At 34.7% G+C, this 14042-nt stretch overlaps 1 protein-coding gene across 2 annotated transcripts in view; it reads right to left on the bottom strand.

Annotated features, from left to right (window-relative positions):
* Nucleotides 1–1933: 1933 nt before the first annotated feature.
* Nucleotides 1934–14042, bottom strand: part of LOC115219489 (putative protocadherin beta-18) — a 53277-nt gene continuing 41168 nt past the window's right edge. The window contains exon 5 of one of the 2 annotated variants that reach the window (XM_029789662.2): nt 1934–2803. In XM_029789662.2, coding sequence (XP_029645522.1) covers nt 2439–2803 — 365 coding nt within the window. In that variant the 3' untranslated portion in view covers nt 1934–2438. The remainder of the gene's footprint in view (nt 2804–14042) is intronic. The other variant, XM_029789663.2, reaches the window with a different exon arrangement.

Below are 14042 nucleotides of genomic sequence, written 5' to 3'. Positions count from 1 at the left end.
AATAACTGCTGAACCTGACAGTGTGCCAAATCAGGAAAAAAAAAAAGAAAAGAAACAAAAGTAAAACTCCAATTTGCACACATCTCACAAAATAGTTTAGAAATGTCAGACGCCCACCTTGTGTTAGGAAAATTGTAATTATGGGTGACATGTGTATCTTACGTAATGTCACATCAACCAGATATTTCAAATTCAACAAGGTTGACCTTCTTCATCACAACATGTGTAGAGAGTACTCCTTCCTCTCTATGGAGTCAAAGTCTCAATTTCTGAAGACCCAAAACACCTCATGAAGGTGCATGACCTAATAGCTTTGATTATTGGACCATTGTGTTCTTGAGCAAAACTCTTCGTTTCACATTTTTCCAGTTCACTCAACTGTAAATGAGTAACCCTTCCATTCAAGGGGATTGTTATAGGTGCAGGCTTAGCTGTGTGGTAAGAAGCTTGCTTCCCAACCACATGGTTCCAGGTTCAGTCCCATTGTATGGCACCTTGGGCAAGTTCTTCCACTATAGCCTCAGGCCGACCAAAGCTTCATGAGTGGATTTGGTAGACAGAGTTTGAAAGAAGCATGTCGTATATATGTATGTATGTATGTATGTATGTATGTATGTATGTATGTATGTATGTGTGCGTGTGTGTATGTATGTATTTATGTGTATTTGGCTTTCCCCCACCATCGTTTGACAACCAATGTTGTAGTGTTTACGTTCCTGTACCTTAATGGTTCAGCAAAAGTGACCTATAGAATTAGTACAAGAAATAAGTCCTGGGGGTCAATTTCTTCGACTCAATATTAAAAAAAAAAACCTTTAAGGTGGTGCTCCAGCATGCCCACAGTCAAATAACTGAAACAAGAAAAAAAATAAAAGAATATTTGTCACTTATGCACAGGTAAACAGGTAACTAGCCCTAGGAGTTGTAGGATTCAAACCAGTGATGTCCATGGGTTGGTGATGACGAAGAGGAAGAGAGCACCCTCATGTGGGAACACAAGACAAATGCGGAGATTCATGGACACATTGCATCCATCTCCTTTAATGTCATACAATGTAGGTTAGGCTTTACTGGCCACTGCTATTGTGCTGATCACCAAACCAAACTGGGCGTTGGGATTTTGATACCACAGCATCCTAATAGGGCACAAAGTCTACTCAACACATGATATTAAGCTGAGGCTAGTAAACTTATGTATGGCAAAGATTCATGTAACAATACAAGGAAAAGCATCTCAGTTGTGATTATATGAAGAAGATATTGGTAATAACTTGAGCAGACACAGAGGCTTGATTCACAGATGTTGGTGACAATCATCTAATAGCAGCACTGCAAACAATCTTGGAATATATATGCATGGTCTAAATCGAGTAAACTCGTGTGATGGTAAAAAGCAGACTTACTGAATATATTGGTGGATCATATTCTAATTGCATCAAGTAATGTGCCTCTTTCAAACTTCATTATTCAATGTGTATGTGAGTGCATTCATTTATATCTGTGTGTGTGTGTGTGTATACACACATACACACACACTTGCCTTCTAATAAACATATATGTATATGCACTTTTGTGCATGTGTATGTATGAATATATATATGTGTATGTAAGTTACATATAAATCTATAATAAATGTATATTTATTGATGCCTAACCACACATATATAGGTCGATGTGTATATATAGGTCTATGTATATATTATTGATGCCTAACCACACATATATAGGTCGATGTGTATATATAGGTCTATATATATATTATTGATGCCTAACCACACATATATAGGTCGATGTGTATATATAGGTCTATGTATATATTATTGATGCCTAACCACACATATATAGGTCGATGTGTATATATAGGTCTATATATATATTATTGATGCCTAACCACACATATATAGGTCGATGTGTATATATAGGTCTATGTATATATTATTGATGCCTAACCACACATATATAGGTCGATGTATGTGTATCTACAAGTGTACATGTGTGTGTTTTTGTGTGGAAATATATATAAAAAAACACACATGCACACACTAGAACAATCTGTGTGTGTTGAGTCCATTTGACTTCCATATATATATTATATAATAATATTACTGTCCTGGTATACTTAGTCCATCATACACTTCGGATATGGAGTTAAATTTGTAATCCCAATCACACACACTTGCATATATACATATATATGTATATGTATATATATATAAATATATATATAGAATATCTTGTGTACAGTTTGTTGTATGATTACTATAGGGTGTGTTTAGAGCGGCATGTGGAGGATCATCATCCAGTCTGTTTTCCATTATACATATATATATTCATATATTGATATATAATAATACATTCATATATACACTCACATATGCAGTTATGTATTTGTGCATATCAGGAACATATTAGTTGGGGGAAATAAACAGAAGCTGTTTTCATGATGTAGCTGTCTCATGATGAAGCATCATATTTGATAAACCCCCTTTTAAGTGTTTGGCTGGTGGGGACAACTTTGTGGAAGTTGGTAAGGATGGCATCTTTGGAACTGCTGGCAGAGGCTTGGCATATGAAGTAAAGCTGTTTCGGAAAGGCAAATTCCAAGAGTTTGTTCCAGTTAGAGAGTTGGGGTTTGCTGCTGAAATCGATTTGAGATCAATGATGTCGTTACATGAAATTTTCTTGTCTACATTTGGCTGGCATGCAGGCCGCGTGGTGCCTGTAACTTTAGGTCTATTGATAAATTGTGATTGGCCTTTCGTAGCTGAGTTCGGTAACTGTTCTGGTGGGCAAGCATAGATTCCTAAAGAAAACAAGAAGAAGAAAAGGAAAAAAAAAGGAAAAAATAATCTTAGGTACAATATTATGAATACGATAATAATAATAATAATGATAATAATAATAATAATAATAATAATAATAATAATAATAATAATAATGATAATAATAATAATAATAATAATAATAATAATAATAATAATAATGATAATGATAATAATAATCCTTTCTATTATAGGCACAAGGCCTGAAATTTGGGGCAAGGAGATAGTCGATCACATCAACCCCAGGGCTTCACTGGTACTTAATTTATCATCCCCAAAAGAATGAACATCAAGGTCAATCATAGCGGAATTTGAACTCAAAACATAAAAATGGACAAAACACCACTAAACATTTCAGCTCACTACCTAATAATAATTAATAATAGTAATAATAATAGTAGTAGTAGTAGTAGTAGTAGTAGTAGTAGTAGTAGTAATATTAATAATGGTTTTAAATTTTGGCACAAGGCCACCAATTTTAGGGACAGGAGATTCAATTTCATTGGCTCTAGTGCTCAACTGGTATTTATTTTATCTTTCCCCAAAAGGATGTAAGGGAAAGTGAACCTCAGCAGAATTTGAACTGAAAGCTCAAAGAAATCTCACTTAGCATTTTGTCAGATGTGCAAACAATTCTTTTAGCTCACCATCTTAATAATAATAATGATAATAATGGTTTAAAATTTTGACTCAAAACATGCAATTTTAGTTGGATGGATTCAATTTCATTGGCTCCAGTAATCAAGTGGTACTTATTTTATTGAGCATGTAAGGATGAAAACTAAAGTCAGCCTAGGAAGAATTTGAACTCAGAATGTGAAAAGCTAGAAGAAATGCTACTAATAAGCATATTGTCCAAAGTGCTAAAGATTCTTCCAGCTCACTACCTTAATGATAATAATAATAATAATAATAATAATAATAATAATAATAATAATAATCCTTTGTACTATAGGCACGAGGCCTGAAATATGGAGGGAGGGGGTTAGTCGGTTAGATCAACCCTAATACACAACTGGTACTTAATTTATTGACCCTGAAAGGATGAAGAGCAAAGTCGACCTCGGCAGAATTTGAACTCAGATCATAGCAACAGGTGAAATACCACTAAGCATTTTGCCCAGCATGCTAACAATTCTGCCAGTTTGCCACCTTAAAAATAAATCCTTTCTATTGTAGGCACAAACATGTAAAAGAGTAAAGATGGTGAGCTAAAAGAATTGTTCGCACATCTGACAAAATGCTTATACGCTTTCAGTTCAAATTTTGGGGGAGTGGACTAGTCGGTTACATCAGCCCCAGAATTTCACTGGTACTAAATTTATCGATCCCAAAAGGATGGCATACAAAGTTAACCTCAGCGGAATTTGAACTCAGAATGTAGCGATGGGTGAAATATCGCTAAGCATTTCATCCAGCAGGCTAACGACTCTGCCAGCTCACCACCCAAATAATAATAATAATAATAATAATAATAATAATAATAATACATCTTAACATCACACTATCATATTATAACCAAATTACTTTTAGAACAAACTTCTAATTTTCTTGTGTTTTCACAGACATTCACTAGAACAATATTTTGTGCAAAATTAAAACTAAAAATATGGAACCCTAGTCATAATACCAACTTGAACTTCTAACTTGTTGTCTCTTGAGGTCTCTGGGTGAGACTTGGAGTCAACTTGTACAAATACGAAGCAAAAGCCAAACATATAATAAATAATTCTGACAACAATAATTGGCCCCAAAGGCCTACGTAGAATGATACAAAAGACATTTGCAAAGAAACAGAAGAAAATACATACATAGAAACAAAGGTTTTTACATGTATACATTATGTACAACAAAAACAATAAAAATTATAACAATGAATAATTCTCCAAAAGTCTCTTGGCTTCGGAGGGCAGCTCATGAAAACCCCACAAACTTCTCATATTGGAACATGGGAAACATTTTGTGGAGAGTGCACAGCTGGATTGAATTAACACAAATATATTATGATGTCAAAAGAGCTTTGTAGGGGGACACACATTTTTCAAGTTAATAAGGGTCTGACCTAAAATATTAGATTTAACAAAGCTAGAGATAGGGACCAATAGTGAAAGAAGATTGGTCAATGTTGAGTTTCCAGATTGTTTTATCTTGTGACTACACTTTATGGAAACACAAGAGGATACTAAAAATGATGAATTATTTTAAAAGAAACTTGTTTTAATGAGCCAAGAGAGATGAAAGGCAAAATTGAATTCACCAAGATTTGAACTCATAACATAAAGAGATATAATTAAATACTGAAAGACATTTTGACAGATGCTCTACCGATTCTACCAAGTTAACAAGGGCAAACAGTGTAACAACACTGACTTTGCAATCCCATCTAGTAGTAGAGTGGATACCAAAGAAACAGAGTAAAATTAGAAATATCAAGATCATGAAAAAAAAACCAATACATACTGTAAAGTGGTTGGCATTAAGAAGGGCAAACAGCCAGAGAAATCATGCCAAAACTGACACTGGATTCTAATGCAACTCTGTAACTTGTTAGACCTTATCAAACCATGTAACCCAAGCCAGAATGGAAAACGGATATTAAATAATAATAACAACAACGACAGTGATGATGATGATGATGATGATGATTTGACAATGTAGTCTGTGAATTATATAAAAAGGGGAATTGGATGGGGAGGGTCAATACTAGAATGGTCTTAATCACAGCTTTAATCAATCAAGACTAACCTGGAGTTAAAACAACAACAACACGGTTTAATGTGGAAGCTCCTGTGGTCACTCAATCTAGCCAAGTCAACAGAAGAACCTATATGAGCTAAATATTTAGATAGGGAAGGGTAAACAGCTCCCCCAGTACCGAACCTCCTTCAACAGCAGCCGAGGTTAATAGGAAAGTTAAAGAAGGAGGAATAAATCAGAATCTTATTCATTCAAGGGAAAACGATATCATGGTCAACGCTAGATTAGCTTTCATCACAGATTAGTTTCACTTCGATTTAGGGCTAAACAGCTACAATCAGAGCAACAACAACACAATTAAGCAACAATTACAAAAACATCAATAGATTTTTTTTACACACATTTTCTCATTTCTTCAAAGACGATTGTCTCTGTCCAAAATTTAGGAACTCACCTCTCTTCTTCATGACATACACATTTTATTTTACAAAATTTCATTAACAGTTTTTTTTTGTGTTTGTCTTTTGTGGGGTTTGTTGTTTAAATTGCTGATGTAGATCAACCATCCAAAGTGAAGTTTTGTTAGACTTTAGTTTGTGTTGTATTTTTCTCTTTGTTGTACCTTACAAAATAACACTTTCCATCAGACCCAGCAAAATAAGCTGAGACTTTTCATAATAATAATAATAATAACAATCCTTTCTACTATAGGCACAAGGCCTGAAATTTTGTGGGTAGGGTCAAACCAATGACATCAACCCCAGTCCTTGGCTGATACTAAATTTATCAACTCCAAAAAGATGAAAGGCAAAGTTGATCTTGGCAGAATTTGAACTTAGAATGTAAAAACGAATGAAATGCTGCTAAGCATTTACCCCACGATGCTAACAATTCTGCCAGCTGACCACCTTCAATAACAACAACAACAATAATCCTTTCTACTATAGACACAAAGCTTGAAATGCTGGAGGACGGATATAGTCAATTATATGAACTACAATGCTGACATTGTGCTATTTTATTTATCAACCCTGAAAGGATGAAAGGCAAAGTCAGTCGCAGCAGAATTTGAACTCAGAACACAGATGAAAAGCTACTAATAATGTTTCAATTATAGGCACAAAGCCTGAAGTTTTGAAAGAGAGGGAGTGCTCAAATGATACTTGTTTTATAGATCCTCCCCCCCCCCGCCCCCCAAGGATGAAAGGTAAAGCCAACCTTGATAGAATTTGAACTCAGAACATAAAGATAGAAAAAATACAGCTAAGCATTTTGCCAGCCCATTGTTGTTGCAGTTGATGATGATGATGATGATGATTTCAAATTTTGACCCAGCACCTGCAATTCTGAGGTGAGGGATTAGCCAATATCATTGAGCCCAATATTTTACTGGTATTTTATTTTCATAAACCTTGAAAGACAAAGTTGACTCAGTAGGACTTATACCACAGGACATGTTATCCAATGCTCCAAATGGTTCTGCCAATTCGTAGAATGGAAAACAAGAGGAGCAGAAAATTGTCTGAGATTTTTGACTCCTTTAAATTTTGAGTTTGTTTCTCTTGGAATATATTAGTGAAAAAATTGTTAAGAGAGACTTTATAGAATTTCTGTCAATCCAACATCCCACTCCAGTAAGAAATAAGAAAAATATTAATTATGTTTTAATTACTATTTTGTTTTCATTATTATTGTTCTGTGTCTATGAATAGTACTTTAATTTTAAATAGGTTTTTCTCTGTGTGTATGTGTGCATATGCATGTGTATATATGTATGTGTGTACATATGTGTATATGCTTGAGTATACATATATGTAAATGTATGTGTATGCATGTGTATGTGTGTGTGTATATATATATATACATATGGATGTGTGTGTATGTATATATGCATATATATGCATCTATATACTTAATATATATATGTGTGTATAACTGTAAGTATACATATATATATATATATGTATGTATACACACACACACATTTATAAGTGAGTGGATAAACAAAAGAATGAGGCATATACATAAAGATAGATAGATAAGTATGAGTGTGTGTATGTATATGTATCTGCATGATGTGTATTTATGTATACTTGTGTATGTGTTGATACTTGTATGTAAATTTGAGTAGAATTGAACAATTTTTTAAAAATTTGAAATTAACAAATTTTTTTTAATTATCAATTTTTTGTCTGAATTTTTCATGTTTATTTTTATTAGGTTTTTTAAGGATTTTTCATTTTTTTCAAGCTTTTATTTTTTCGTTTTATTCTAATGAAAGATCCAACTTAATTAATTATTCTCCCACTTAATGACAGCAATTAAACAAGTAATTTAGCTTCTGTGAGAAAAAGCATGTGAGGCAAAGCTAGAATGCAGCGAATTTCACATTGATAATCAAAAAAAAAAGGCAATGAACCATTCTCAGCTTCATTTCCCCTCTCTCTCTCTCTTTCCCCTCTTTCTTTCTCTCTCTCCCCTCTCTCTCTCTCTCTCTCTCTCTCTCTTTCTATCCTTTGAGAAAGTTTGTCAAAGTTTCAAGCAAAATAGTAACTTAGAAACATGTATTCAAATATCATTGTTGTTGTTGCTGTTGTAGTAGTAGTAGTCGTAGTTGTTGTTGTTGTTGATGTTGTTGCTGCTGCTGCTGCTGCTGCTGATGCTGTTATTGTTCGTTGTTTGTTGTGGACAGTCATCAGTTGCTTCTGTGAATACTACTGATGATAATGGTGATGACAATGATGGTGAGGAGGAGGATGGCAGAAATGCAAAAGAGGGTGAGAAGAAGAAGAAGGAGGAGCAGGAGTCTGTTAATGTTTTCATTGTAATTAATAAAGTTGTTATCAACATTAATTGCTATCATCATTAACACTACCATTATCTCCATCATCATCATCATCATCATTATCTCCATCTCCATCATCATCATCATTCTCATCAGCACCACTGTTCTCATCAAAGTCATTTATTAAAGTATCTTAAACATGATTTTTTAAATTCATTTTCTCATTCAAGTCATCATCATCATCATCATCATCATTATCATCATCATGATTATTATTATTATTATTGTTGTTGTTGTTGTTGTTATCATCATTATTATTATCAAACTAGTTATTATACCTGCAAAGAGGAGGAGGAGAGGGTGTGCAAAATGTTTTAGCCAGAAGTAACCTAAGAAAATTTTATGGGAAGAAGAGCAAAATAGAAAACCTAAGAAGCAACCACAATAACAAAACTACTAGTAGTAGTAGTAGTAGTAGTAGTAGTAGTAGTAGTAGTAGTAGTAGTAGTAGTAGTAGTAGTAGTTATAGTAGTAGTAGTAGTAGTAGTAGTAGTAGTAGTAGTAGTAGTAGTAGTAGTAGTAGTAGTAGTAGTAGTAGCAGTAGTAGTAGTACCAAGTAGAAAACTAAACTACATAAACATTAAAAATAAATGAAAGACATGAAATGCATGACCAACAATTACATTGTACGGCATGAGTGTCTGTGTATGTATATACATATATATATATATACACACAGATACAAACATATATATTGTGTGTATATATATATATATATATCTATATATAGGTGGCACGTAAAATGCACCAATCCGACCGTGGCCGATGCCAGCCTCGCCTGGCACCTGTGCTGGTGGCACGTAAAAAGCACCCACTACACTCACGGAGTGGTTGGCGTTAGGAAGGGCATCCAGCTGTAGAAATATTGCCAGATAAGACCGGAGCCTGGTGCAGCCTTCTGGCTTCCCAGATCCCCGGTCGAACCGTCCAACCCATGCTAGCATGGAGAACGGATGTTAAACGATGATGATGATGATGATGATATATATGGATGGATGAACTCAAATTATCAGTTATCAACCAAATATCACCAGAATTTCAAAACCTATGGTAATGTTCTTCAATTTGGGGATGTCAGTAACAAAAGCTGCTGGGATTTAGATGAAATGGATAGGCAAAAAGGAAACAGATACAATAATAAGTAGAGAAGAGGACTCTAAACTGGATGGTAAGTAAAGACAAGTTCTGGGATGAACAAGAAAAACATTACTACAAAACAAATAATCTAGGAAATAGAAGTACATAAATGAAGAATGTGTTGCAATAAGAGACAAGAATAAGTCATCTGTGGAATGTAATGCTGATGGGAAGCAGTGATCCTTTCCGAATTAGCAAAGTAGAAAAAGAGTACAGAGATAGTTAAGGAAAACAGGTAAACAGAAAGAGCAAGGGAAGATAGATTCTAGATACAAAGAAAGACAGGTAAGATGAGTGAGATCTAGTAATGGGAAAGGAACACTCTAGGCAGAATTCTAGGGTAAGCCCTCCATAGAACAACCCTCATGACATTTTTACTTTTAGAATTTTCAGAAATATTTGTAAATTTGTGTTCTACTCATGGTATTTAATATGATTAAGAAAATTTTTTTTGTATCTATATGTGATTTAAGGGTGATTTTGCTGTTGTTTTTAACACATCTCACAATCATCTGATACCTTCCTCGTTTCTTTGTCACTCTGACATGTAATGATGTTTTTCAATATTTTTCTCCCCATAAACATTTTATGGAATGACAATGCACTCATGGATAGTCTTTTGTTGGGATTTAAGCAAAAAATTGGAACAATCCATATTTCAAACTCTAACTTTAAAAAATAATTAAAAAAAGAGTGGAACTTTTAGGATTTAGGGGAGGTGTTAAAAAATTTTTTAAAGATTTGTTTTTCATAATCATATGAATTTTCATGTGTATTACAGAAATTCACAAAATTTTCTGAAAATTCACAAAAAAAAAAGTAAGAGCATCTCCACTGTAGGGCTACATCTGGTAGCCAATAGCTGCGGGCAAGCTTTGCATAGCATACTATAAGGTTTTTACTGAAATCATATTCAACTGATACGTTGCATATGAATATAATTCTATAAAGTAGGAGTGAAGAATATTATTTCTTAAAGTTAGATCTGTTCCTTGGTGTACATCTATAAATAGTACAGATTTCCATCATATCCATTCCATACTATTTATTTCAGTTTAATGTCTCTATGACTACATTATCTAATGTGTCCTTCTGACTAAAGATAGTAGAATGTGATTTCAGAAAGATTCGGCTGGCATTTCTAGAAACTCAGGGCAATTATGCTGAGGCTGTCTCCTCAAAGAGAGGCATAGAAGAAAAAATAAGGTAGCTGGTGGGGGAAGTGAGTAACAAATGATACTGATTTGGTGGTGGTGGTGGTGGTGGTGGTGGTGGTGGTGGTGGTGATGCTGGAAGAGATAATGATGGTGGTTCAGTGAGGGTTATCATGATAATGTTAGTGAAGGATATGACATTAATGATGGTTATGGTGGTGGTGGTGGTGGTGGTGGGGGTAGTGGTGATGTTGGTAGCAGGAATGGTAGTGTATATTGGTGTCTGGTTATGGTGTTTGGTGAGAATGTTGTAGTGATGGTTATTATGATGTTGATGGTGGTAATTGACAAAAGTAGTAATGTGATGATGATGATGATGATGATGATGATGATGATGATGATGGTGGTGGTGGTGGTGGTGGTGGTGATGGTGGTGGTGGTGGTGGTGGTGACGACGACGACGACAACGACGATGATGATGATGATGATGATGATGATATTGATGACAATGCTGGTTGTTGTGGTGGTGGTGGTGGTGGGGATTCTGGGGGTGGTGGCAGTAGTGATGGTGGCAGTGGTGATGATGATGAGGAGGAGGAGGAGGAGAAGGTTAATGAAGTTTATGATGATGAGGATAATGATGATGGTGGTGGTGATATTTCCTACCCATTTTGTTTTATTTCATTTCTTTTACACTCTGATTTGGGTATTTATTTTCTTCACTCTTCTTCATTTACAACAATAATTAGTAAATGCCAAAGTAGAACTAGTAGCATTAGTATGGCCTACTTAACAAATTGATAATTACCGTTTGAAGTCAAGAAGAAACTGAAGTAGTGCAGCAAATCTAATTGATGGACAGATGGTCAAACTAGTAGCCCTTTCTTTTTCCCACTTCTCTCTTCTTGACCCCTAACTTATCTGCACTTCTTTCAGTTATTCATTTTTCTACTATTTCTTTTGAGGATCCAATCTGTTGTCGAATCAGTCGAGTAGAACTAAAATTTGGTGTTACTATGCCTTCAATTGGTCAATTAGAATTGAAGTTTGGTGTTTAGTTTTGCCTGGAGGTCACTACTTCCAGTATCATCCTTCAGAGTATGGTCAAAGTGTGTCCGCTCATAAAAGGAGAACATTGAAGAAAAGACAAATCACGTAACGATAAGAGGCCGCATTTAGTGATAATTAGTGATTTAGATAGCAATTAACTTTGGTAGGAACCTGCTGAAGAGGTTGATGGAAAAAGAAAGAGTAAGAACCCTGTTTAAGGTTTGGTATTAACAGGCGAATTCACTCAGAGCAGATCAGTTAAAACTGAGCGTGACATTACACACGAAGCGGGAGAGCATCCCATTGCCATTTAATTAAAGCCTTGAGTTGTTGTTGTTGTTGTTGTTGTTGTTATTGATCTTGCTGTTGTTGTTGCTCTTGTTGTTACTGTTGCTGCTACTGTTACTATGGCCACTGGTCTTGTTTAGCCCCAAGTCTTCCCTGATAGAGCAGACCTATGAGCACAGGCTTTCCACTGGTGACCATCAAGTCTTTTTCTTCTTAAAGTGCATGCATCCCACCACTCCACTATCCAATACCATCTCTACATTTCCACATTTCCATATATACTTTTTCTCTCTCTGATGATGGAATATTTGGTTTACATGGAATTCTTTATTCAATAACATATGATTCACATGTTTAGTTATTCTAGAAACAGCTGTAAGAGACTTTATGTAAATAATCATAACTGTTCTGCACTTTGTATAGATTATAAATTATAAATTAAATGTTCTTGAATGGTGCCAAATGTTTTTTTTGTTCATTTTCTGCTGTAATACATTTATATATAATATATAGTATACAGCACGGCTAGAGATAAGAGTCAAGTGGCTCAAAAACCACAGTAGTTCACTTATATACACACTGGTGAGTTTGAGGAAATGAGTATATAAAAAGCCATCTTACCAACAGTGAGTAAAAATCACAAATGAGTTGCAAACATACTCATAGCACGTGCTTTTGGACCCTGTGATAAACACTTAGTCTTCATCAGTGAGTATTACAGCCAAGGGTGAAAATATTTTAGTCCTCGGCAGTAATACTCACTGATGAAGACTAAGTGTTTATCACAGGGTCCAAAAGCACGTGCTATGAGTACGTTTGCAACTCATTTGTGATTTTTACTCACTATTGGTAAGATGGCTTTTTATATACTCATTTCCCTGAACTCACCAGTGTGTATATAAATGACTCTTGAGCCACTTACTCCTATTTCTAGCAATGCTGTGTACTATCTTGTACCCTGATTATAAATTAATAATTTACCTTTTTGGTTCTTTTATGCTTGCTAGCCACTTTTATTACTACTTTTATTAATAATAATCTTTATATGTTTATATAACATATATATATGCACACAAGGTAGCATTTAGTACACCCTGTTAAGAGGTTGGCATTAGGAATGCCATCCAGCCATAGAAGCCCTCTCAAAGATGGCACTGGAGATTGAAGTAACCTTGCAGCTCACCAGTTTCCTATCAAAATCTCCTACCCATGCCTGCATAGAAAGCAGACACATAGACTGATGATATATGTATGTATATATATATAAGAGATAATGGTGTCATTGAGACCCAAAGGTGTCAGGTAATGCTGAATAAGTGCTAGAGACATACCATAGTCAAGTTTCATATTCGGTAATATTGCGAATAATGGGTTCAACGTTGGTTCTATGTCAGCGTGTGTATATAAGAATTTTTTGCGTAATAAAATAAAAAACCAAGGCTGTGTAGATATTAGAGCTACAGCCTTGGTTTTTTATCTTATTAGGCAAAAACTTGTTATATATATGAAATAATGAAGGCAGCTATACACACTATAAAACTAGAAAGGAAAAATTCAGTTGTCACTTATTGTGACTGACAGTTCAAAGTAGCACCTACATTGTCAGAAATATCAGTTAAAGAATCCTTAGAGCTGCAAGGGACCATATGTCCATAAACTCTGTATGTGTGTGTGTGTATACACATGTAAATATAGATATATATACATACATATATATACATATACATATATATATATATATATATATATATATATACAAGCAAACGCCCCCCCCCCCCCACAATCCAATGGACGGTGCTGAGTTATCAAACATTTAAACCAAATTTTCTCAAAACAACTTGTCCGACCATCCCATAGGCCTCCCCTAAATTTGAGACAACAGCAAAAGAAGAAATAAAGATAGACCTTTTTTCTATTCCGAAGAAAAACGATTTTATTCACACAAATATGCAACCAAAGAGTTTAAAGTACCAGTAAGTACATCGCAGCAGCTGATGTACTTGCACATACAAATGCATGTTCCCATGACTTTATCGATCACATTCTCAC

This window comes from Octopus sinensis, linkage group LG14 (assembly GCF_006345805.1).
Source record: "Octopus sinensis linkage group LG14, ASM634580v1, whole genome shotgun sequence".
Taxonomy (NCBI): Eukaryota; Metazoa; Mollusca; class Cephalopoda; order Octopoda; family Octopodidae; genus Octopus; species Octopus sinensis.
This window is presented reverse-complemented; position numbering and strand designations above follow the sequence as displayed.